The sequence below is a fragment of the Lipophrys pholis genome, assembly GCF_963383615.2.
Source record: "Lipophrys pholis genome assembly, chromosome: 1".
Lineage (NCBI taxonomy): Eukaryota > Metazoa > Chordata > Actinopteri > Blenniiformes > Blenniidae > Lipophrys > Lipophrys pholis.
Window position 1 is genome coordinate 2,246,384 of NC_137635.1, and position 26,694 is coordinate 2,273,077.

The 26,694-nt window shown below is 45.0% G+C and overlaps 1 protein-coding gene across 1 annotated transcript in view; it reads right to left on the reverse strand.

Annotated features, from left to right (window-relative positions):
- Positions 1-755: 755 nt before the first annotated feature.
- The window catches only part of LOC308110967 (zinc finger MIZ domain-containing protein 1-like), a gene marked incomplete at both ends in the record, with an annotated part of 34,886 nt that continues 8,947 nt past the window's right edge, over positions 756-26,694 (reverse strand). Inside the window, 19 exons of the mRNA XM_080465607.1 lie at positions 756-863; positions 975-1,265; positions 1,434-1,597; positions 1,709-1,953; positions 2,043-2,111; positions 2,228-2,295; positions 2,395-2,555; positions 2,648-2,753; positions 3,040-3,250; positions 3,521-3,662; positions 3,744-3,912; positions 4,014-4,091; positions 4,200-4,382; positions 4,471-4,728; positions 5,091-5,292; positions 5,390-5,607; positions 5,845-5,959; positions 6,382-6,517; positions 25,760-25,865. Coding sequence (XP_080321733.1) covers positions 756-863; positions 975-1,265; positions 1,434-1,597; positions 1,709-1,953; positions 2,043-2,111; positions 2,228-2,295; positions 2,395-2,555; positions 2,648-2,753; positions 3,040-3,250; positions 3,521-3,662; positions 3,744-3,912; positions 4,014-4,091; positions 4,200-4,382; positions 4,471-4,728; positions 5,091-5,292; positions 5,390-5,607; positions 5,845-5,959; positions 6,382-6,517; positions 25,760-25,865 — 3,030 coding nt within the window. The remainder of the gene's footprint in view (positions 864-974; positions 1,266-1,433; positions 1,598-1,708; positions 1,954-2,042; positions 2,112-2,227; positions 2,296-2,394; positions 2,556-2,647; positions 2,754-3,039; positions 3,251-3,520; positions 3,663-3,743; positions 3,913-4,013; positions 4,092-4,199; positions 4,383-4,470; positions 4,729-5,090; positions 5,293-5,389; positions 5,608-5,844; positions 5,960-6,381; positions 6,518-25,759; positions 25,866-26,694) is intronic.

Consider the following 26,694-nt stretch of genomic DNA (forward strand, 5'->3'; position numbering starts at 1 on the left):
ACATCCTTGGAAAAAGTTTTGAAAATATTGGCAGAGTGACCCGTTTTCAGAAATGCACGGTGTCGTAAGGTCTAAGTGATTTTTATTTTTATTTTTTTTGTTAAGACAATTTGTTTATTCTTGCATTGCCAGAATCTCTTGTGCTTTTAAATGATGTGTGGTGGGTAAAACAGTGCGACTAACAAGACCAGTCGGGGAATGGAGCCGTGACACCAGGAAGCTGTGGCCTCTCAGGTTGGAATAACGTAACACACACTGGCCAGATAGCGCAGCTTTTTCCTCAGTTAGTTTTTTTTTTTTTTCGTGTTTGTTCAGTTTTTTTTTTTTTTTTTTTTAGTTTTTTTTACAGTGAATTCCTTTTTCTTCTCAAAAAGGAAATAAAACACAAGTAAAAAAAAAAAAAAAAAAAAAAAAATGCTACAACACGTTCCTAATGAACACACACGTGTGGCATAAAAAAAAAAAAAAAAAAAAAATCAACCGAGTATAGCTGCACAGTTCAAAGGTATCACCGCGGGTTGGGGGGAGGGGGGGGGGGCAGATCGACACCCCCCCCCCCCCCCCCCCCTCCCGGGTCCTGCTGTGTCTTTTGAGTTTTAACCTCTTTCAGTCAATCTGCGCTGGCGAATGAAAACTGTACAAGAGGAAGAAGAGAAAGGGAGTGCATCTTTGTGTTTCTCAAGTACTGAGCGGCCGCCGTGGGTTCTCGTCGTAAATGCAGGGCAGTCAGAAAAGTTTGTGGGTCTGAATGAGCCTCAGTTGTTTTCGAAGAGCGATAGAAGGTCGTCGTTGCTATTGCTGGGGAGGTCCGGTGGGTCCAGGTACGACAAAAGTTCATCTGGGTTAGCGAGCTCTGGAAGAAGCTGCAGGACAGACGGAAAGAGAATATATTTAAGGATCGTTTCCCGATTAAACTGCAGAGACTTAAAAAAAAGAACTCAAAAAAATGTTGTTGTTTTTTTTAATGCACTCACATCTAAAGATGGCTCAGGCATGTCTGACCCCGCTTGGCTGTCCAAGCTGCTGGAGGGGTTGAAGGCCAGGTCGCTGTGGGGATGGCTGTTGGGGCCGGACTGCTGCTGCTGCTGCTGCGGTTGCTGCTGCTGCTGCTGTGGAGGAGGGGGAGGAGGTGGTGCTTGTCGTGAGGGCTGAGGAGGCCCGCTGTGGTGTAGCTGCTGCCCTGATTGGCTCCCAGGGTGTGGAGACGCGTGTAAACTCTGCTGCATGGGACCATGTAACGAGTCACCACCGGCAGAATGAGGTATCTAAAGACGAAACCACAAGAAAAATTATCAGATGCGGTTTTCTTTCCCAACCTGTAATGAGATTTACTTTGTGACATGCTCGCGTTAATTTGAGCTTCTAACTCCAGAGTAAGATTGTACATTTCACCAAATGTACAGACGACAACGCATAATGGTAGCAGGACATACTGAATCAGGCATGTTGTGGGACAGTGGCTTGTCTTGTGGCATCAGGCTGTTGGGCAGATCAGGCGGGTGAGACAGCTGAGGGCCGTGCATGAAGTCATTCATCGACGTACCACCAGGGGTGCTGTGAGGGAAGTCGAAGTTCCCGTGCCCCTGGTAACTATTCCCTGTACAAACGCAATAACAAAAAAAAAGGTGTAAAAACAAGATTTTGGTTTATATTCCTCCAAACACGACAATATGTCCCAGTCAACCATGCATATATTTGTTTACATTACCTTGGCTGCCATATTCGCTGTTGTTGCCCCCTTGGCCAGATGGTAGCGATGGGTACGGTGACGGTCCGGGGCCGAGCTGGGCTATCATCTCCATCACATTGGGCATGATCATCTGGCTGGGGCTCATCATCTTAAACCTCTTGGCCAGCGGTCCATCTGGATCCTCCTTGATGTGGATGTCAGATTTAATGGCCACCGGCCGCCAACTGCATGTCGGGTCAATCGTTACCTCCTCAAACTCCGAGCTGGTAAAATGGAAAAAAAAATCACAAGGTTACAAAGACTATGATAAGAAATATATGCCTTTTTTAATTTATGTTTTATTTCAGCTTACTTTTGAATGGCGTTGAGGATTCCCCACATGTACTGATCCACTTCTAGTCCTTCTAATAACGCTGTTTTACTGAGGAGAGAGAAAAGCGAGAGCACTTGAGTCATCTTAAAGTGCTCAAGCACACAAGAAAACAGAGATAGTGTTAAAAATAGTACTTTTCAGTACGTGGATTAGACTGAACTTACTTGCATACAGGACATCGCCATGTCCCCCGCTCACAGTTCAGTTGTAAATATGATTCCAAATCAAAACACTACAAAAACAAAATAACAGTCAGTAAATATATTTTCAAGTTCTTTTCACAGTAAAAGCATGAAAACCACAAAAAACAACCAAACATTCCAACACATGCCTGAACGTGTTTGCAGTCGTGGCCTCTCGCTGGAAGCTGTATTCGGCGGAAGGTTATCGGACATTTGAGGGAGACCTTGATGGCCGTTTGCTCCACGCCGTCCTCTCCGTTGAGCGTGGCGTTGCCAGACGATGCCGCCACGCTGCTGAAATTCCTTTTAACTTTCGAGGCAGAAGAGAAGGAGGCGTGTGAGCAAGGACTCAGAAACACGAGCAGGAGATTTCGGTTGTAAAATGTGCGTTAGTGTGAATACCTTTGGTGATACAATGCTCTGCGGGCAGGAGCCTCTTCTTCAATAAGCCCTGGAGGACGGAGCGAACCGAGGGCCTGTGGACCAGCTGCAGCACAAACAAGTGCGACTGTGGGGAGAAACATCACTGTCAGCATCACAAGCATCCTATACAGGGGGTATTAGTTCAGCATTTTTCATATGGTTTCAACATGTATACCCAAAGGGACAAAGATACGACAGATTATTTTTTTCAATTGTGTTATAAGCTTTACCATGAAATATCATCTGGAGGTAGATTTCTTCTTCTTTTTTTTTTTTTGCGTATGGCTTAAACAGGATCTAACTGGCAAATATGTCTGTTTCAGGATTTGTATAAACCTCTTTTCATTAGTTCTGGAGATTTGTGTACTCACACAGCAGCAGGCAGTGACTGTGATCTGGATTGTGTTCCTGCCCGGCTGGCATACGTGTTTCAAGTGCAGGGGTTTGTGGGAGGTCTTATTATCGCCCCGCTCAATGGTGAGTGGCGTGGCGTTCACGCTGACTTGGACCGACGCCGGCCAGTTGGTGTTCATCTGACGGTCTTCGTGGTGGTAGCACTTAAACTGAAGCTCCAGGTCCGATCTGCACACACGAGAGAATAAAAAGTATTTTGAAGCAATGTCTGACATTTAAACTGCTTTTCTGTTATTTCTTATTATCTTTCTTTGTACAGCTGGAAGCTCTAGTCTCAATGTTTGTTCTACATTCAAGTTATTGTAGCGGTAAGAGCTGGACTTATTTACAACGTGAAATGCCACTTGTCAACAAAAAGGTCACTGTAAATAGGTAAAACTAACACTTGCAAAATATCCGATGCCCCATGTTGTATTTGTATTGTGTTTTGTGGCTCACCTCCACATGAGTGTCTGGTGTACGGAGGGCCGTAAGTGAAAGACGTGGTTGCTGACGGCCAAGTTGTGCTCGAGCCTGAAGGGCTCCAGAACGACCCCGTCCCTCACCGGGAACGTCAGACGCAGCTCCTCGTTGTGGTTGGCTGTGTTTGTACAGAGGAAACCGTTTCTGAGCATAAAAATCCTTCCAAGGTACAAGTGGCTTTATCTCTTCAGTTACTGACCTGGAGGAGGAGGGAGAGGAGTGATATTTGGTTTGATGTCGGGGGGAAAGGGGGGCTTCACATCCGGGTTTGGCGACAGGTACGGTGGGATGTTACTTCCAGGGGTCATTGGAGGGGTGGGGTTGCCTGGCACTGGGGAGTGGGGGTAGTTACCCACTGGTCTGGGAGGCTGTATAGAAGACGAAATGTTAGATTTGTGGAGCAACAAACTGCAAATCCAATAGTAGGATTCCGGCAAGGAAACCAACTGCACTACAGAGACTGACTTACCCCGTTCATGTTCCCCTGGCTGTACTGATATCCACTCCCAGAGAAGTTATTCGTTTGGCCATTGAAAGGTGGCTCTTGCTGCAATTTCATAAAAAACAAAAAACAAAACAACAACATGAACCTCTGCAATAACACAGCATATACCATATTGTTACACTAGTCCTCTAATCAAATACCACATTGTACCTTATAGTACTGGCCCATGGCACCACTGGGCGGAGGGTACTGGCCCTGCAGCTGCTGTCCTGGCATCCTCTGGCCGGGGTAGTTAGGGGATGGCAGCGGCCTGGAGGCATTGGGTGTGGGGTACTGCCCCTGCTGGTTTGGGAACTGGTTGTTTGGTCCATACTGCTGCCCACCATAGCTTGGCTGTGAATGCAATGTTGACAGCATGTTACGAAACATTAACAGGAGGATGTATGTTGATGGCACAGCTGTTGCACTGATGTCCACTCACCTCCCCGGGGTACGGCCTTTTCATGCCCTGCATACCCATGCCCTGCGGCCGAGGCCCTGCATAGCCTTGCTGGGGCATCCTTTGGCTGTGGGCCGCAAATGGCCCCATGCCTTGGCCCCTGGGTTGGCTCATCCCCATTGGAGGCCCACTCATGTTGGATGCATTCATGCCTGTGCCCATGTTCCCAGGGAGGGATGGAGGGCCGCGGGGTCCTGGCTGGTTCATGAACTGGCTGTTGTACGCCTGGTTTGGTCCCATCTGGAAAGAGGAACTCATCTGGAAGAGAAAATGGGCTCAATCAGCCATCTCAGTCTTTACTGTCAATGTAGCAAATCTGAAACAAGTCTATTACACAGCTCACAATCTTCCCACTGCAAAAAAGACAAAAGGTTAAAACAGCTGAAGAACACACTGTCTGTTAGCTTTTGTTGTAGATCAATGTGGTATTTTACCATTACTACATTGTCTGATCATTCACCTTTCACAATGATTAATCCTCGCTCAGCAATAAGCCTCAATCCACTATTGTTAGTATGGAAAGAATTCTACCTAAAGGCAAAGTCATTGTGCACATTCTACACATATTCCCCCGATGCGAGCAGCCGAGTGTTTTGTCGTACCGGTCCGTATTGGTTCATGTCCTTGTTCTGGGTTTCCTGCAGGGCAGCTACCGTCGCTGTGGCAGTGGCAGTGGCAGTGGCGGCGGCAGCAGCGACGGCAGCAGCGGCCGCGGCTGCCGCGGGCTGCGTGAAGTCCGAGGGAGGACGGGAGTGTGGAGGGATGCCCATTCCACCCGGTCCTGCATTCGGCCCTCCAGGGTAACTGCAAGAAAAGGTTCAAACACATTAAGCAACATTGAAAAATAGCCCCTAAATGAAATGAAATTGTATTTAATAGTGATGATTCACTGTCTACTTACTTGCCACCGAAGCCTCCTCCTCCGGGGTAGTTCGGCCGTCCGTACATACCCTGCTGTATGTAGCTCTGGTTGGAGTTTCCTTTGTTGGGGAACTGCTGCTGCGGGCCCGGGAATTGAGCCGAGTTCATGCCTGGATTGTTACCAGACATACCCGAGCCCATCGGGTTGCCCCCGGGGTTCATGGGATTGTTGCTGTTGGCCATGGGATTGCCCAACACCTGTTCAGAGAAAAACACAAGTCCACATTAATGTTACACTGTAGTGCACTTATTTTCAGGATAAATATCATAGAAAAAAAAAAAACCCCTAGAAGTTGCAAACCAATTAAATGAACAATATTAGCATATCTGATGATCCTGACATCTCCTAAAGTCCCATGAGGATAAAACCTTCCACGGCACCAAAGCAGAAATGAGATTGCATGCGGCAATGCTCAGACAGGTGTGAGTCCTCACCTGACTCTGTGAAGTGTTGGTCACACCCCAGACCGTGGTCACCACAGACACCGAGCCTGGCGGCTGATTGGTGTTTTGTTGCCAGGGAACTGAATCGTAGGGAAAAGACCCATCCCTGCACGGGACAGACAAACAAAACAAAAACAAAAACAAAAACAAAAACACGCCATGTCAGCAAAACTATTTGTCCGGTGAGAAAACACAGTAGAACCATATATTTAAAGTATTTACATTTGTAAGAAAGAGAAGGAAACACTTTGTTGTTCAGACTATTAAGTGAAGCCATGTTCTTCCTCCTAATAAGCGTGTAATTATTATTTCTATACACAAATGGTTGCGGCACTGCTGGTCACTGTTGACTGTGCTACAAGCAGTTTGTCTGGCAGTTTGTCTAGCCACTGATCCATAAGGAACACTGGGCTTCACATGGAGAGGAAGGGCTTTCCCCAAGAGTCCAGTCTGTCTGTTCGCACACCCAACACACACACAAACACGCGTCTAACGCCAGCCAAAAAGCACAGCAGTGTGAACACTGACCCATGTGAGAGGCCGGGCTTCATGGAGCTCATGGGGGGCTGCATGGGCACTTTTCCCGGCGGCTCGTTCTGCCGGTTCTTCTGGTGACGGAGGAGGAGGAGGCGTCCCAGCTCTTCACACCACGATGACAGAAGGGCTGGAAGGAGAGCAGAGGGAGAGAATATCAGTGCTGTCGGACACCTGTGAAAAATACCTGCAGAGGTAAAACGCTCCTCCGAATGCAAGCACTTCAAAAAGCAGCAGAATCTGGTCATGAGAGGAGGAAAGCAGATGAAACGACAACTGAATGAAAAGCCTCTGAGAGAGGGGAAAAAAAATGAATGCGATATTGCAAAGCAATGGCTGGAGTGATGAAATGGTTTATGAGAATAAATGAGTATGATACATTATGGTAAACTGGGGAGTTCTGTGCTGTGCATGGTGTTTCCAAAACCAGTTCCCATGACAATGTTGGAACAACAGACGTGTATATGTCCTGCCAGGCACTCGGTGAAATCATTTATTGGGAATTGAAAGTTTAACAACACAACTAATTGTTTTATCTGTATGTTTGTTTATGATTCCTTGATTTAAGTTGGATCCGTGATTTTAGGTTCGAGTCAACGTTAAAAGCTCGCGGAATAATTTGTCCTGTTTAATCAGCCGCTACGAGAAGAGACGCTTTCCCCCTTGTATTTAGTATTCAACAAAAGGATGCACTTGTATGCTGCAAGATGAAACATCAGCCTGTCACAGCTGCTCATGGCCACTAGGGTTCACTCTGAGCCTGTCCATGGACTCCAGTCATCTCCCTCTCCCCACCTATCTACCTACTGCTTGGTTAGGTAGCTTACCACAGAGAATTTGATTGAATCGCATGCTTTTCATCCGCAGTGCATGTGTTTGTACTGTGCCAACTACAAAAAAGACTCACTTTCCTCTCAATCTCACTCCCCTTTTTTTCTTGCCTCCTTCTCGCCCATCTTAGTGGCGTCATCGGAGAGAGAGGGAATGTGGCTTTAATCAAAGAGCACGGCAGCCACCTCCTCTTATGATTCACAGCACTGCCAGGGCTGAGCAAGGAGCAGGAGGGGTTGGGTGGGTGGGTGAAACAGAGCACTTGGTGATTTCAGCTGCGGTTCGTGCAAAAAGCCACGTCAATATGACAGCAGACAGCCCAGGCTGTCCTCGCAGGCAGATACACCCTGCTGCCACATGCAAGGATGGGCTGCCATGGCACAGATCACACACACACACACACACACACACACACACACACACACACACACACACACACACACACACACACACACACACACACACACACACACACACACACACACACACACACACACGGATGCACGCACAGGCACACAAGCAGAAAGAGATAAAAAAAAAAAAAAAAGTGGAGTGAGTCAGTAAGCGAGGAGACATCAGGCTAATGGGGCTGATAGGACGGAGGAACAAACAAAAGCTTCTGACTCCCATCACAAACATGGCAACCTAAAGCTCTGACCACACATGGCTGCTTGTGAACAGGGTACAAGCTTAGTGACACGCACGCAAGCACATCCACACACGCACGTGAGCGAGCGGGAAGAGACGCCACACTGGCTTGTAATAACACACACAGATAGAGGTAAAATAAATAGGACACGAGATGTCCTCCGAGCGCGCCGAATTTCCGAGGACAAAACCGAATTTCTGCCTCGACACACAAACACACACCTTCTCCTCTCAGAGCACTGCACCCCAAAAGGCACCTCCTATCCTTTCATTTGAACACTGAGCACACCAGCCTCGCTCTGTGTAAAGATGAGGGCTGGAATACAAAAGACATGTACAGATGGTGCCAGCAGTCTCCCTGCCTCTCCTCTCCTCTCCTCTCCTCTCCTCCCCCTGCCTCCCCTCCCTCTCCCGCTCCTTTAAAAGCAGCACGGGGCTCAAGCACAGAGGCAGCTGGGTTTTTCCTCCTTTCCACCCGCTCATGCCCCCCCCCCCCTCCTTTCTCCCTCCTGTTCTTGGCAAGGCAGGTGCCAGGAGACAGACTGTGCTGTTCCTCCAGAGAATTGATCTGACTTTACCGAGGCTGTGCTTCGGTTGACAGAAAAGGCCCGCTCAGGTGTGCTTCCTATTGAACCCCCCCCCCCCCCCCCACAAAAAAAACAATCACACTTGCAGGTAAACGTACAGGTTTTGTTCAATTAAACCCAACAAGATCCAAGCATTACTAATGAGCTTCACATCTATGTCAAAATGTCTTGCGGTGTTTTACCGGCACCCTCCCTCCACTCAGACCCCCTTCTGATGGAGAGAGTTTTCAATTCAAGGGCCTGGCGACCAGCCAGCATGTTACAGCTCAATTAGGTTCCATTATTCTCTTCCAACAAGGGGTAACTTGCACTTCTTCTATGTTGATAAACATGTCTCCACAATTTATCCCCTAGCTGTGCCACTGCGAGGGCGTCTGGCTAAGTGGACGGTATCCGCATTTCGACATCAACAGCCGCAGGACATAAAAAAAACAACAGTGCTGACCGGAGAAATCACAACACATGAACAATCTGAGGGAAGAGAAAAAAGAAAAAAAAAAGACGGAGAAGGTGGAACCACCGCTGCCACTTAAAGAAGAATTATTCTACCCTACTATTAGATAAAGGGCTTATCGCCACACAAAATTACCACCTCCACTGTGCACCAACCTGTTTAAAGGAGAGGCCCTGTCATTGACTCAAGAGGATAAACTTCAGGTTTCACATGACAAGAGGAGGAACAGCCAACCCGTTACTCCTCACAGTTTCTCCCTCCGTCTTCTTCTATACCCAAACATTTCTCAGGACAGTGTAGATGATGAACACAGAAAGATTATTGCCTCTTGTCTCCCCGCCTACAGATGGCCTTTCAATGGACCTGCCTGTTTCTCCAGCCGAGAAGAGCCAACTCCGGAGATAATCGTCTCAGGTGTAGCACTTCCAAATCTCAAGGACCGTTTTTCAGTGAATCAAACTGGTGTTTTGTGCCACAGAGCATCTTTCTGCCATGTTTACATTGCTCTCCCTGGCGGCGCTGAGTCTCTGTCCTCCATGAGGAGGGGAGGCTATCCTGTTTGCCTTGTAGATAGTCCCCGGGGTCCGGCTGAGTCTGAGCCATATTGATATTCTGGTGCTCAGCTGCCCGGCCTGATGGTCAACCATGGCGAGGGGCAGTAAGCGCATCTGCTGGGTCTAGATGGGTGGTTCAGCGACTGGGCTTGCAGCTTCCAACTTCACTCGACGTCATAAAGCCCCGGGGAGACATGACAAATGACACGGACTGCTTCCCTGACAGTTGCTCAATGCGCCTTCCAATGATAATGCTCCCCCAACCCACCTTCCAGCGCACGTACAAACAGGAGGCAGAGAAAAGACTGCGCTGATTAAATGCTCTGATTCTGTTTTTGCTTCACTCTCCGGGAGGTATAAGGCCTCCAGGCTAAGGGGGTTACTTCACCCGAATTATATTAAAAAGGCAATTTTACTTACCTACAATTTGTATTGTTTATGTGGGGGATGTTTGGATAGACTAAATAGACATGAATAAATTTTTTGTGCTACTTAAAATTCCATTTATATAAACTGAAAGATTGATGTTAGTCTGGAAAAGGACAATGACTTCTTTATTTGCTCTGGTGATAAACAAGCAAACGGTAAGCAAGAATCAAATTCGCGACATTGAGCTGAGAATGGCCGCGACATTAGTCTACAGTCAATCGGGGGTCTACCACAAGAGCCAATTGGCAACGCAACGTATTCTTTTTCGAAACCTGGTGACAGTTCCAACAAGCAACATGGTGAAGGATGTGTCAGGGAAGGCATATGACTTAAAACCTCTGACAAAACAAAATGTTGATCACACCAGTCATGTATATACTGAATCAGTCGACGTCCAGGTTGACAACAACTGCTTCCCGTGCTCAAAAGTTAATGATCGAATGAGGAAACTCGTGAAGGGAACAGAATCTACTCCTTTTTTACTATCTTTGATATAATAAAGTTCTGCCCAGCATACATCACACGTCACTTAGACCACAAAGTAAATGAACACACTTACTGTGATGTGATGAGGGCAATGTGTTTACTGCTGTGCTTGTGCCGGAATCGGCAGGAATCATGACAAGGATATTTAAGCAGAAAATCTGTTGCGTCATCTGCAACTAACCAGAGGAGTTTCTCATATCAGCATGTTCTCTAGATTATCTAAAGTAAGAAAGACTGTGTTCAGAGTACAGTACTGCCTGTGTTGTCCTGTCTGTATCGGTACTCAATTTGCTTAGGAAGCCAGTTCGAATCAGCCTGTCTAGTTCTCTAAATCTAGTACCTTGTCAGTCCAATATGATAAAATAAGGGTTGCACTGTCAATGAAACTGTAGCTTGAGCTTTCTGTTTATTGCTAAAAACAAAACAATCTTATGAAACTTGCTCAGCTCTGTGTATAAAACAGCCTCTCTTCTAACATTCCAGAAGAAAATCCCAAAAGAGACAGTTAGCTGTAGCACATTGTCGCGAAAGACGTGATTTCTTCTCCAAGCATCACAATGAATATAGCTGTGGCGCTTCAGAAAGAGGAATTGATAGCTGTAAGTACATATAACTACAATGGTAACTCCTACACTTGTCGCCGCTTTCAAAACAATTCTTTCACTCGTTGTCTTCTTCCTTCTCTCACGCCATTTTTCTTTTTATTTACTGGCAGAGGAGGCGGCAGGTAAGGCAGATGCCAAGAGCTCTTATGATCCTTGTCCGCCTCCCCCTCCTCTCTCTCTTTCTTTCTGCTCTGTATCTAACAGACACCTGCTCCCTTGTCAACCCCAGACTCTCCCCCTGGCATCAACCCACATGGTTTGGTCACCAATGTCCGAACACACATACAGTACACATCCAGTCCTCGCTGATTCCCATACAAACAGCAACGACGAACACCCATTTTCTTCTTCTTTTTTTTTTTGCAGTAAACCTGTCATAAAGAATCATGACCCCCAAACGGCTTGTTTGAAGACATTTAGCCAGAAGGGCTGAAAGGAGAACAAAGACCATGTGCAAACTAACAAGAACGGCTCTAGTGGGCTGCACTCTTCAGTTTCTGGGGAGCTCTATTCACATTTTGTTCCTCCCTCCCTCCCGTCTCTCTCTGCCAAGAAAAGGTCTGAATGGACACAAGCCTCCTGCAGGCCAAAGTCAATTAAAATAAGAGAGAGTCGAGGGAGCCCCAGTATCCCTGGTTACTAAAGGCACCTAAGAGGCCATGCAAAACAACCACGTCTAGTCTTCAGCAGAGAAGAATTCCTCACTCAATAAAGCCCATGTAAGTTTTCCAGAACTGTAAAACGTTGGGGTTTGAAACCAAGAAACACTACTAAATATGTTGCCATGGTATTGCCTATGAATGGCGCCAGGTTATCTTGCGTAAACTACAGGCAGGATCGTAAATCATCTCCCACTCTGCCTGACGTGCCCGTGGTCGCAGCAGAGCCACGGATGCCCGGCTGGCAGCCGTCAGCCCTCTCTTTGTCTTCTCCCAGATGCCACAAATTATTCAACGATGCCAGTTTGATAATGAAATGGGAGCACCGTGTCTGTCACACAGGTTCTCTTCTTTTTTTTCCCTTTTCCCACCAGTAATGAGGTATACAGGCCCACGGCAGGTCAGAACACTGGTTCCCCCATCGCTGGGGTGATTTGACTGGAGTTTACAGGTGTACTGACTTAACCTTTTGTTGTGCATATTTGGTAAGAAACTACTTCAAGCGAAAAAAAAACACAATATATGCTGGGGAATTGTAATTGCAATTCATGTAAGCAATCATCTTTGGAAATTCACGAAGAAGTTGGAGAATTCTAAAATGGTGAAATATGGGCAATTTTGAATCAGTTGAATTGTTTCCAACAGGTTTTCTTTTATGGAAATGGAACATCAATGGGTTTTTTTACACTTCAGTATATTTCAAAAGCGAATGCTCTCTAAAGTATTCAATGCTTCACACAGATTTTACTCTTGAGACTTAACACAGATGGCCAGACATGTAAATCGACTCATAAGAGTTTTCAAGTTGTCAAAATCATTTTTGTTGTAGCAATAAAAAATAAATAAAAAGCTGATGAACAGATGAAGGGCTTGTTAAATTGAGAACATGTGGAAGTTGTGGCTGCTTGGTTGCATCAGATACTTAAGCTGCAGACTGGAAAGCATCTTTTGTAAACAAGACATTTGCAGTTCAGCAAAGCCACAGCGGCTGTACTGTGGATTAACATTATAAGCGCTAACAGTTATAAAATAGTCTATGCAGGCCAGACAACTGCCTTCTGTCTGCACCTCATCTTTGTCTGCAGCTTTTTTTTTTTTTTTTTTTTTCTTATATTATTTCCTCTGCCGCTCTCTCTCTCCGGGAAGTTGGTGATATTGGAGTCTTGTCAATGAGTACTTAGGCCCATTGCCTCACGGGGAGCCAGACTTGCTGGCTAGGTTTTATGGCCCATTTCAGAGCTGCCCCGGCTTAAATACAGCCTCCTGCTGGCCACATGGCCACAATGTCGTGCCATGTCCATCCGGCGAGGAGAAGAGGGGGGCGGCTGGACCCGGCCCAAAAAAGGTTTTACTGAGGCCACAAGCATATGTGGCCATGTGGAGGCAAGCAGGACAAGGAGAAATAGAAAATACCACAAATTTGCAGATTCTGGGTTGCTGTTTTGACATCCTGCCTTCTTTAACTTACCACCCATGCTGCCGCAATAACTTACTCACACAATAGGATGAAAATATCACAAAGGAAATATCCAGCCACCAGCTTTGTGACGCAAATGTGTCCCTGTGTACTTGAAGGGGGAAAAAAAAAAAAGCAGAAATCCTCAGTAAAAATCAACAATGTCAAAGATAAGACATTTATCTTTGAACAGAATCGGTGTCCCCAGTGTTTAAAGAAGGATTATACTATATGTATTTAAAGAAATCTGTTTAGGACGAACTGCATACCAACTGGAACAGGATGTAATCTAAGCGTCAATCCCAAGATGATTTATGTAGATCTCATCACGGTGACTGTCATGGCCATGGTCGCGGATACACAGGAACCGAAGTTCGCCTTTGCAGGCCATTGTTTTCAAAAGATAATCTCTCCTGGCACACGCAACAAATCCCTTCATTTAAAACAGGGCATGCGATCCAGTGTCTCTTAAAGGAGTAAAGATGGAACTACACAGTATTTCACCCCCTGCTGAGAATTAAATCCTTGTGCATTAAAGCCAAACATCTCACCAGACCAGCAGTCAATCCTCAGTCTGGTACCGTACGTCGGTTCCTGCGACATTAAGCTGATTGGGAGCAAAACTCCTTGCAAATCATCATTGTGCCTTAATACAGGAGTTAAACTCTTGTGTGTCCAAGAATGTGAGGTAAAGCCTTCACAGAAGACGACCGATCATTTTGTGAAACAGTTTCAAGTTTAATTTGGTTTAAGTTAGAAAACAACATTTATTTGGAATAGTTTTACACTTTAAAAACAACGGCATGAAGAATTTGGCTTAATGACACATTGTTCTTGCAGGGGAATGTAGTCGAGAGTAAATAAACAACAACAAACGAACAGATTTTTAATAGAGGCTTGTTATTGACAACACATTTTCTAATTTGACATTTTTATTTGAAATTTGGAAAAAAAAGTATTTTTCTCTGGTTCTGGTTCATATTACTCTCCTAAACGCTTCACAAGTACACCATAAACTTACACACGAAGTTTTAAAGTTATGCCAAAACGTCCAGGTGCAGTACAGGTGCTCCACATGGGACCTTATTAGTTAGGACTTATTTATTTGCATGGTAATTTTAGACTTATTTGATTCCATTGTAAACATTTACATTTGTTTACGCTGTGATTTTAGTGTATTGACACCGTGATTTTAATCCATCTTGTTTACATGGCTGCTCAAGTCTTATTTGGTTAAATCATTACATTGTTTACACTCTGATTCTATTTCATTGACATTGTGGCTTAAGTCCTAATTATTTATATACTTAACATTTGTTTAGTTTTGTTTACAGACAATAGGACTTTAACCTATTGGCAGCATGATTTATCTTGTTTTTCTAAATTGTTAGATTTCTTTTGTGTATATATATATATATATATATATATATATAAGAACTCTTGGTACAAACTGTGTACTTGTGATAAATTAGCACAAACATTGTGAATTCAGATTGTGGAACTGGCAAACCTTTCACCACACCAACTGCCGCCTGCATCATCCCACCGTGTTTTTAACCACACACTCCTCCAGCCTGATTGTCAGATGAACAGACCTGCGAAGAAGCAGCTTACAGGAACCAGACTGTTTTCCCCCAAGCAACAGGCTGCTATTAACCAAGGCCCAGCCTTAAGCCCTTGTCTACAATGATACTAATTAGGCAGAGAGCAGATGTGCCCGGAGTCGTGCCCACCTCGGGGTGCTGGGCAGGGCCGGTAGTGTCACGGCCGCGGGTGCTGGTGGCTGATTCACCTGTGACCTTTTCACAGTGGGCCTGGGGTCAAAGCCTTTTTTTAGAATTACAGTAGAAACAGACACTGGAGGAACCTGGGTCTGGTCCTGGCACCCCTCTAGGCTCATTAGAGACATCCATATGTGCAAGCAGCTAAAGGATTTGAATAAAAAGCTCCCTCGTCAGAAATATTCCAGCCAAATGGAAACAATGAAACTCAAACATTGTCCAAAATGGGATTATTCTCATCTGTTACTTCAAAGCATAAAAAAATACAGTTTGCAGACAATGTCTAATTTCTTTGTTTTCTATATTAATTTTGCTTGTTGACTTTAACTGGGCTTGAAATAGTTCTATTCTGTCTTTTCATTTGATTTCATTTAGTCTAATTGCCTCAATTTAGTATATTTTGTGTGAATCCTGACGTGCTGTGGGGACTTCTGTAAAAGGGCGCAAAGAAATGGACTTAACAATTTCATACTTGCAGCATACAAGTGATCTAGTTAGATCTTATATACAGTTCAATAGTGAACTCTTCTTGCACGTTTACTGTGTGTGTATATGCCGTTTTCATTGTTACTTTTTAAAAAAATTATTAACATGGGATTTCAACAATTTATGGAGGGCACCTAACAAGCACATTTATGTTTTAACTATGTTTAACAGTGAATAAATAACTTGTGCCAATCAAGTGTCTAAACAAGGAATATAGAAGATGACGACAAGTATGAGCACTGATATGTTCATAGGTACACCATTGTGTTATAGTTACTTGCTGAGTGAATGGTTTCAGTGTTCAGCAAAGCGAGAAGGAGTTTGATGTACGCTCCCATGTGCCATTGGTTTAATGTTCACAGTTCTGTCTGTTTTCCTTTACGTCACATGTTATAGGTCTAGGAAAAGAAAAGATAAACCGACGATGGGTTGGATGAACGGCCCAGATTCATGTGTGACCCATGACACAAGCAAATGGTGGAACAAGATGTGTGACATGCTTCATAACAACACAACAGCAGCCATGGAGCTCTTCTAAATGACCAACCAAAAAAAAAAAAAAAAAAAAAAGCACATCGGATGCCAGCTCACGTACAGTGTGTGTTTGGTTGAATTCAGCCAGTGTGTATGAGTTTCCTGAGCAGCACTTCAACACAGAGCAAGTACCTGAGTCAGACTGACACCTCCTGCAGCAGTTGGTTTCTGTAGGGTTCAAATTTTACATTTTACTGCACTTCACAGACATTTCTAAGATATTCATTGAATTATACACATTGGATCAAGAATTGCTTGTTTTTGATTGATAGTTAAGAAAAGACTCGCTTCACAATATACCAGCCAAAAGCAGAAAGATGTGCAAATGACTGATCACACTGTATTTGATTGTAGCTTGCGGAGATAAACACTGAAAATTGTTAAATTATTACATGATCTATTTCCATGCTGATGTGATAAATTACCAAAAGACAATGAACCTAATCTTCTCTAGTCCTTACCCCCAAAACGTGACTTCCCTAAACAAGCAGCTCTTTCTCTGCGCGGGCTAATAAAGTTAAAACGGATTTATTCTTCACAAGTAGAGAAAAGTGTTTTTATGCGTACAGAGTGTGCTGTGAAAGAGGGATTACGTTGAAGCGGTCGCATGCAAATCTCCGACGTCTGTTTATAAAGACATACGTTTTCAGATTTATGCGATGCCCTTTTAGTGTTCTCTTCCATCAAACTCCAATGTCATCCATTCATTCATCTTCTACACTCACTTAATGCAGACCGGGGCGCCCAACGCAGGCTACACATTCTGGACACACTCCACTCCATCCATCTTTCACAATCCTCCATACTTATCACAGAGGCAGTGAACAATTTGATTTCCCCCTCATCCTGATTCTGAACAAATCATTTCACCACATTTTAACTTTCAGAGTGTCACATTTAAAAGCTGTGAAGGAGTATTTACTCCATGCCATTAGAAATACTCCTTCTCCTGGAGATACAGATCAGGTGAAGTACTTTCAACTGCTCTACTCTCTGACAACCACTCCACAGCATGATTACTTTACACCCTATGGGACTTATCACAAATTAAGATCAAATAACCCACTGGCATCTGTTTTGGGCTGTTGTTTGTTCTCCTGAACACAAAAACAAGCAGTATGTGGAACCCCTTCTGTCCTGTGAGGAGGGAAATCAAGCTCTGGGTAAAACCAGATTTAAAGCTTTCAGCACTGAAAATTCATTCACATCACACAAACTTCTAAAATAGGCTGTTATCCATCCATCCGTCCATCCATCTTTTTTCTGTTTGTTAATTTGCACGAGGAAGAAGATGAAAGTTGTTTATTCAAGAGTGATCTTGTCACGTCAAAACTCGACGGAGAAGTCGGAGTCCCTCTACATCCTTCAACAATACTAGACATCACTCACTGCAACAGACACCGTGAAATCAAACAGTCTTCATAAGCGCCGAGCTGAGGTTTACCTGTCTGATCTTTGGAAGATTCAATAAATGAAATGCAATCAAAATCTCATTTGTGGTTTCGACTGGCCGATCATGATTAAACGAGTCGTAAAGAGACAGTCCTTGTAATTACAGCTGATTTTCTTCCATTAAAGTAATGCAAAAAGTGCCGGCATGTTTTGCAACTGTACAAACGGCTTCGGTGATCAGCGTGCCGCTGCATGCTTTTCTTTTGACTTGGGACTTTACTGAAAAACTTCAAAGAAAAAGGTCAGTGTAATTTCACAACTTGCTTGGGGAAAAAAAAAAAAAAAAACATGTCCAAAACAAAGAACAAGAGCTTTACTGAAGCTGACAAAACAACAGTAATGAATAGTTGGAACTGTGGAGTAGTGCACAGCGAGCCAGATAAATCTTTACCAACACAGCCTGTTGCAAGACCTCTTTTGTCTTAGCATGTTGGGAATCGTCCCGCAGACACATTTTAGAAAGAAAGATTTGAATAATTGCCCAAATCGGGACTTTACTGAACAGCTGAACAAACCCAAGCAAAGTGAACAATAACAACCCAACATCCAAGAAATGCTCTCGAGGTCCACAGGAGAGGTAATTACACCAGCTGAGCCGGCTCTTGTTCAACAGAAACTTCAGTTGTGGTTTATCTGCGCTTCTGTGAGCGCAATTCAGCCGGTGATCATAACACGGATATAAAGCAGGAGGGGACCAACATCTGGCCAAAACTGGCCCGCCGGAGGGTCCTATCTGGTCCACTGAGTAGAAATGTCAATGAAGAGATCACCTGTAAATGTCCGAAAGAAATAACTGCTATTCCTAATGTGTCCACTGGGGGCAATATAACCGAACACGAGAAAAGAACAGACGAAAACTAACTGGTTCCAGAACAATATTAGCATAGAAACTATTCTAAAAGGATAAACACCTCTAAAAATGTATGCCAAAGGTTGCAAAGCGCCTCCAAAGAAGCGACAGCTCTTTTCCAAATTGTTATTTGTAATTTCAGGTTTACTAATGCATTCAGTATTCATGATCCATTAGGATCAATCCGGGGCCTTGAGCGAGAGTAACTTTGAAACCAGCTCTAAAATTATGCAACGTATCTAATCTGCATGTATGTATCCACACACATACATACATAAAGTAAAAAAAAGACAATTATATACTGACCACAAGGTGAAAAAGAGGAGTTAAAAGTCTAGATACAATCTTGCTCCTGTTTAGAACTTGGAGAGACCCCGATGTGAAAGCAATGAACTCTTTAGGGGGGGAAATGTGTGTGTGTGTGTGTGTGTGTGTGTGTGTGTGTGTGTGTGTGTGTGTGTGCAGTGAGCTTGGCTGGTTGCTGCGCTCTGTGGCATCGAGGGGAGTGGGTGTGATAAACTGCCAAGAGTCTCGTGGAAAACGCCGCCTCAAGTAGGTCAGAGCGACTCAGAGAGATAATCAAGGCCATTTTGACCCCTTCTGTGTGAGCTGTAAGTGGGTCAAATGCAGCAGTCAGCTGTTGCAACTCTATCACGCGGGGCGCTGCGAGGCACTCGTCATACTGTCAAACCCCATTCCGTTAGTTTAAGACATGGCGGGGTGCCTGCCTGCGCCCACCAAAGCAGGAATCAGCCCTCCGTCTGCCGCCCCCTCCCAGGGATGAAATAATGTGAAGTTCCTCACAGCAGCAGCAGAAGCAGCGGCAGCGGCAGCACCAGATCCACCTTCCCTCTTGTCACTGAATACACCCCCTGCAAACACAACCCTCTTTATCTGTTGTCTCCTCCTTTTGACAGCTCACAGCTTTGCAGCCTCGTCCTATTCACAGTGGCACAGGCTCCTCCTCACCACCATCCACGTCTAAAATGTCACCCGCATTTCAACCTACCGAACTCCAGCGATGTCCCTGCTTATTTCTCACTAAACAGGGGAAAAAAAACCAACAACAGGGAACTCATGCGTCTAGAAACACTTGTGAGCACGGATCTGCAACAGCAGAACAAAGGCGATACAGGGCAGCCTTAATCTCTGCACTACTGAAGCCAGCAGCTATTTTAAAGCGTTCTGAGTCTCTCCATCCCTCCCACCTTTCTCGCTCTCCTATATAACATTCTTCCCAGTGCGCCCCCCCTCCCCTCCTTTGTCCCCCTCGTTTCCCTTGGTGTCTCGGGGCAGCAGCTTCTCTCTGTTTTCCTCTCCTCTCTCCCTGCGTGTCCAGTGACTGACTGCACAATACACATCAATTATTCATGGCTGCTCTCTCCGTTTCGCAGGCAAAACCAATCACAGATGGAGTCATTGCTAATGGGCTCCTGCTGTACTTGCCACCGGCTTCTTTGCACTCAAGCAACAAATACCCCAGAGACAATGAGAGGAAAAACAGGGATAAGCTGTTAAAGAAAAGGAAACTTCATACGGCACTAAACTGCTACATGGAGGAGAGGAGGATGCAGGTCTGTGGTCAAAGACCGGCACGTATCGGCACAAATAATTCCCCAGAAATTAGGAGCCGGCTTCTGCAGCACTAAAGGGTTAAAGGCAGAGAGAGGGAGAGAGAGGGGAGCGAGGGGGGAGACAGAGAGAGGGGGTGGGAGGACAGGCAGAGTGGGAGAGGGAGAGAGAGGGAGAGAGAGAGAGAGAGAGAGAGAGAGAGAGAGAGAGAGAGAGAGAGAGAGAGAGCGAGCGCGAGAGGGAGAGAACCAAATGCTTATCTCCTCACCTCGGATGTATGCAGCTGTTATTGATGTATCTTCTTTTTCTGTCTAGTGATCCATTGCTTGCTCTCCCAATACACACATCACACAGAAGCAGCCACAGCCACTTCGCCAGAAGGGAGAGAGGGGAGGGGAGGGGAGGGGAGGGGAGGGGAGGGGAGGGCAGGGGAGGAGAGGAGAGGAGAGGAGAGGAGAGGAAAAAAATGCAGGCAGCTCACATTTCAAACTTGCAAAGGGGGGTGGTGCCTAATGTGCTAGACAGCCTGTATCTTGGCCTGGGTCCAGAGAAACGAGTAAAAGAAGCCTCAATCAATTCATTTCGAGCAACATTTGTTACGAGGGGCGACGCGCCCACCAGTCCCGCCGAAAAGTGGTGACAGAAATGGTTCAGGTGGGCACATGAGAAGGCGAAAAACCAAACCTTGTCTTTGCATACAGTCGATTTAATCCATCAAACTAGTCATTGTAATTAAGGGGCACGGAGAAGGAGGGGATGAGGAGGCTGGCTGCCGTGGCTTCCTGATGCGCAGTGGGCTGGGAGGGGCCAATTAGACCACATTTGTCTTTCAGCACACATGAGCCGGGGTAAGCTTTTAGATAAATAATTACGCACCTATAAAACATGTAAACTGGGGGCAGACATGCCACCTGAGGCAATCCAGAGCCACTATTGTCATCCACAAACAACAACAAGCCGCACTCACCAGCAGCGAGTCAATTCAGGTGTCAAATTAGTGCGACTGATCTGTGGCTGAAATACAATAATAAGCATTTAATTAGAGACATGAGGTACAATGTAAATCAATTTTAATATACAAACAACGGGGTTTTGTGAGGCAGTAAATCACCGGACCATATGGAGTAACTGAGAATGCTACCAATCACCTCCTGCTGCCACAGACATAATAAGTGCGACAACTACAAGGGAGGAAGGACAGATGAGCTCAACAGCTCTTATCTCTGGTCTCTCCTGTCTCTATTTGCTCTCCTGGTATTTACTATCAGCAAAGTGCACAGCGGGTGACTTACAGCCCTGCACCCCGACAGCAAGTTAACACATAAATCACGGTTGGCTGGAAGACTTCACATGGAGCGATCATAAAGTGCAAAAAAAACCTAAACTAAACCCCCCCAAAACACTAAGATTGTCCAAATTGGGGGGAGATTGTGGATTTATAGCTTCTGAGAATAATGTGGATTTGTCTTTAACCCTAAATAGGTGGACAAGGAAAACAAATGTGATGCAATGAAGTTTTTGGAGAAATTGAATACATATGAAATTTGTATTTGATGAAATTGTAAAGCCTCAAAGACACCTTGGACTTTAATTAATAAATTTAAATACATGTTCATCCATCCATCCATCCGTCCGTCCATCCATCCATCCATCCATCCATCCATCCATCCATCCATCCATCCATCCATCGTCATTTAGCGATGCAATAATGAGATTTAACAGGTTTTTCCAAGATATTAGAGGGAATTAAGGATCTTTAGCTTCATAACATCAAGTATGAATGTAGATCTTGGATTGATTGCCCTATATATGTGCATGAGATAATATCTGGACCATATACAGCATTGTATGTGTCGATGACTATGGTTGTTACGCCTGTTAGTCTCGGGTAATGGCAAACACAAAAGCAGCAATTCAGCATGGAGGAATGGCAGCCCTGTATGCCGGTGTGTATGGATCCAACCTCTGCATTGTGCCTACATCCTTCAACAGCTTCCTGACAACATATCTGACCTCTGCGTCTTGAGCACCACTTCACTGGAAGGCACAGTAAAAGCTGAGAGTGGTCGGCTGAGTTAAGAGGAAATTTCCGTTACGTTGTGCACTCCGGCATTCAAAAGAACTCAAACACTTGAGTAGGAAGAATAAACGTTGAACTGCACTGTTTATCTGACTCTTTAAAAAAAAAAAAAAAAAGGAAACGCGAAAGAATTTCTACAATGCAGCTCAAAAAAAAAAAAACAGTCCTTAGCAATAAGTTACATTGAAACCATTCATATAATATGGCGGCTCTATGTGACTGAAGCGTGTTAGAAAATTTTCACACCTTCAATGGAGACATGATACTTCGCTCTTGAACTTGACACACGTATTATTTCCAGTGTTTTCACGTGTAATGACTTTCTCAATACATTCATTCTGAGACTGTTCTTCCATACGGTAGTCCTACTTTCACAGAATGTCACCCGTGGCGTCCGTGGTTGAAGTGGGATCAGTTCTTTCTCTGACGTAAAAAGGGTTTTAGACTCATCTTTGACAATCAAAGCTCCCAAATCTTGCTCTCTACAAACTTGTAATTTGGAAGAAAAACAGTCGCTTTTCATTTAACTGTTCACCCCAATTTCAGTTGGAGGTTTTTTTTTCTAAAAATAAAAAGCAGGTTAAGTTTTTGTCTGCAACAGCAGACAAAAACATCACAGTCCCTCCCACACTGGCTCCTGTTTCTTCACGCTTTAACAACTCAGGAAACTAAGAAACCACTGTTCTTAATGACGCCCACAGCCAACTAAAAAAGAAGACAAATCCATTTACTTAAGACGTTTCTTTTTTAAAAAAAAAAAGAATTTTTTAATCGACACTTTAGCCCACAATGCCCACTGATCATACTTGGACACAGCCGCGCTTCGGGTAAAACAAGTGTAGCAGCAACCTGGTCTGACAGCAGCGAAAGCTGAAGCCCAACTAATTATCTGCTGAATAGCTAGTTTACCAGGCGTTTGTTCCATCACAGAAATAATGGCTCGAGGAGCTGAGCAACTTCAGCTGGTCCTCCTTCTGTGCCTCCTTTCACTCTTTTCAGCAGAGGAATTCCAGAAGCTTGCCCAAGCGCAAACGATTGGGAATGCGCCACTCCTGACCCTCCTGCAGGAAAATCGTGATTAAGCGTTTTGTCAACGCTCTCCAAACCAGAATGAACCACGGCGGTCATGCAGGAGGGGTGTGACACTGATGAAAAAGGCCTAACAGGGCTTGTAATGTACTCTGTGATACAGCAGAGAGAGAGAGAGAGAGAGAGAGAGAGAAGAGAAGAGAAGGGAAGGGAAGGGAAGGGAAGGGAAGGGAAGGGAAGGGAAGGGAGGACCTGATGAGTTTATCCACACTGAGCGAGTGATCTCTCTGCTTTGAAGTCGCCACAGCTCCACGTGTACAGCTTTGCCCCGCGGTAAGACAGTCCAAGTAATCACAGATTAATAGAGCAGGCTAATCCCATTCACAAAGAGGTCACTACGAGCAGACAGGCTCCCCTCCCCCAGCGCCGCTCCAACATTGTGGGCCACTCGCAAAAAGGCACAAGGACTACAACAGGCCGACCCCCCAGAGTACATCTATTAACAAGATCAGGGGTACAGCTCACTAAACTACAATTTCTGATGGCTTTTTTTCTGCTGTGGAGGCATAAAAACACTTGCAGACGTGTTCACTTTGCTGTACATACCGTATGTTCACCGATGACATGAAAACGAGGCCTTCATGAAGTTCTGCTCTGTTGTGACGACGCATTTTAGTGGTGTTATTAACATCGAGATCTATTTCATTTGTCCTTCCGAGCTTTTCTTTTCGCACAAAACTGACCAAACTAATGCCTCAAATTGTCGGAGGCATTTCATCATTAATCAATTTGTCAAAGCTACAACCTATTTCAGCTGTAAGCTGACTGTGAACATTGATTTCCTCCTGCTGAAATCAGCTCTGCCTTCCCCGCCGCCGCTCAATTTTCTACCATGTTCAGGACAGGAATTTAGATGACATAACAGAAATGTAATAGCCCCGACATCACTGTGTGCCGGAGCCAAGACGAGTTAGGCCTGGTTAAAATGGGACGCCAAATCTGATTTACTTATTAGCGCTCATCCAATGACCTGATGTCCTCTGCGAGAGACGGCCACAACTCTTGAACCTCCAAATATCTCATTATTCTGTCACCTTTTTTTTATTTTAACGCCGACTTTTCAACACCGGGTATAAGATTGCATGGCGTGACCGCACAGCATTTCTGAGAATGTATTCAAGTCATCGTCCTTGATAGGCATGGTAATATAGAGATTTCAAAACAAGACTTTTGAGTGGAAATTCACCATCAACTGGGAGATCTCTCTGCGAATATGTGTTTCACTGCACAAACAACACAAAAGTCACCTCCTCCCACCACATCCTCTCTGCACCGACATAATCTTATTTCATCTCCGTTTCCAAAAGCCTCCCGCACACACACACACACACACACACACACACACACACACACACACACACACACACACACACACACACACACACACACACACACACACACACACACACACACACACACACACACACACACACACACACACACACACACACACACACACTGACCCGTCTGTCTCTGGGTGTTGGACGGCTGACCTGCTGCCGCCATGTGGGCCTCATCATGTGACTCACTCCTTTCCCCCTGTCGCTCAGCAACGGCCCCGCTGGATGTCAGGGAGCCAGTCCTGCCCCTGGGGCCCCGTGGGAGTGTCCTTTCAGAGCCATCTCCCCTGGCTGCCAGCGAGAGCTTTCCCTCCACTTTAGCAACCTCCTTGACTGGGGCCTCCGCTGAAGCTTTTCCACTGGCTCACTCTCTCTACTGGCCTATCCTCTGAAAATATGCATGTATTTACAGGTACATAATTGCCCATGAAATGTACTTTGGGATGCTGCCTCGACTCGAGAAGTCGCCGCTTTCCAAATGACTACTGTTGCAGGAAATTATTCAGACAGAGAATCAATTGGCAATCTTATCTAAGCCCATAAAGTAGGCCCTGAGATTTGATTTAGCATTAAGTAGAATTAGAACATTTGGCTTTGTGAGTTAATTGCAGACAGAGAATGATTTCCCGCCCCTCAGTGACACAACAGTGACATTGTATGATTTGGAGCCTCATATAACCATAGATAAAACTCTTGAGTGCCGTAAATCAAAGAGAGAAAAAAAGGGGGGGGGGGGAGCAGGCACAAGTGAAAATTCAAACAATATGCGGCTCTGACTTTAAAGTCCTAGTCGACTCCAGCGGGCTCAGCGGAGTGGCCAAGCATATAGAAGCAATTGCACAATCCTGCTTTCCTCATAACCCAAGACAGGTGGAAACCACAAATCACAACGTGTAAAAGAGCAGAAAATACTTCTGTTATCTTCTGAGCTGCTGACAGCATATACATCTTCATTCTCATCATGCTTCAGCATGCTTTTTAAAAAAAAAAAAATCTTTTCCCCCCTCCTGTCTGCTTGATAGCAACATTTAGCAGTCTACATCTGTCCCAATAATCCATCACGGCATCAGGATGATGGAGCTGCACCAAAACGGGAACTCATCATGATACAGTAGTTTTGTCCCGCGTGACGAATGGAATATTCTCCTCTTCGCACTTCATCTAAAACCCAGGAGGAGAAAACAAATCGAGCCGCGGTTCCAAATGTTGTGAACAAGTTTGGAAGCGAGATGTGACATGGAGTTATACAGATAGGGAAGCAGAGCTTTCGGCTGCGTTGGGACTGACGAAGTGGACATGTTTCGTTGAAATCCGTTGGTTGGACTCTTCTTAGTGTGTCTAGCCGTGATGGGTGGGTATTGGGGGCGGTGGGGGGTGGGGGCAGAGAAGCTGCCAAGAAAGCAGATATAAACTTTGAGCCTGAGCAGGCCTGCATGGCCAGATGGCCCGAGACGGCGGTTGAGAAAACTCTGGTCTTACCTGCTGATTTTGGAGTGAACTTGTCCCTGTTGGCGGCGCACACAGCCAGGAGCCGGTAGCCCAGGTCCAAGTCGAAGCCCTGCTGTGCTGCTACTCGGCTGACCACCTGAACACAACGACAGCATGCAGCACAGACTTAGCGCCAGGCCGGATAGGATATCACGATCAGGGTTACTTTCTTTATTTTTATTAGTGCTGATTGTCATTAATGTTGAGGAATCAATGATATTTGAGGATTTTGATTTGATTTCACAACATTTGCTAATAAAAAACTAATAAATAAGTTACACCAAGATGTATATCACCTTTTTTTTTAATGCTATACTGAAATTTAAATGTGTACATTGTTAATACATACATTTGATGGGTTTTCATAAAAAACAAATGTACATTTTAAAAGTAAGAATTCAGTTTTGCCATTATTCAGGTTACAGTTTACATGAAATTTCACCTAAATAAAACATTTTCAATAACATATAATGGTTTCTATTGACAAAATAGTCGATCATGCACACCTAGGCTGGCAGTTGAGTCAGCTAAGAAAAGAAGCTCAGTAGCATGAACCTTCCAGTTCAACTTAAAAGATAAAGTCACAACAGGTTTATCATTTCCATATGAGTGAGAGGACAGAAAGACGAGGATGAAATGTGGCGTCCAAGTGCAGCGATGCCCACTGAGAGGAAACATTAAGAAAAACATCAACATGCCACGGGAAGCAGCGTAAATCACCCCGATGTCCGACACACCGCTTTGATTTACCATCGCCATTATCAGCTCAAAGAGAGCCGCTCAAATCTCTCAAACCTTCAGGACATACTTGGGCCTGTTTGGACCAACAGGCTCCACTCAACACGGTTTCTTCTCCCTGCCCGGCTTTTTCATTGCCGCGGTCCTGCTGTCACACTCCAAACTTCAAGACAAGCCCCGAGGTAGTG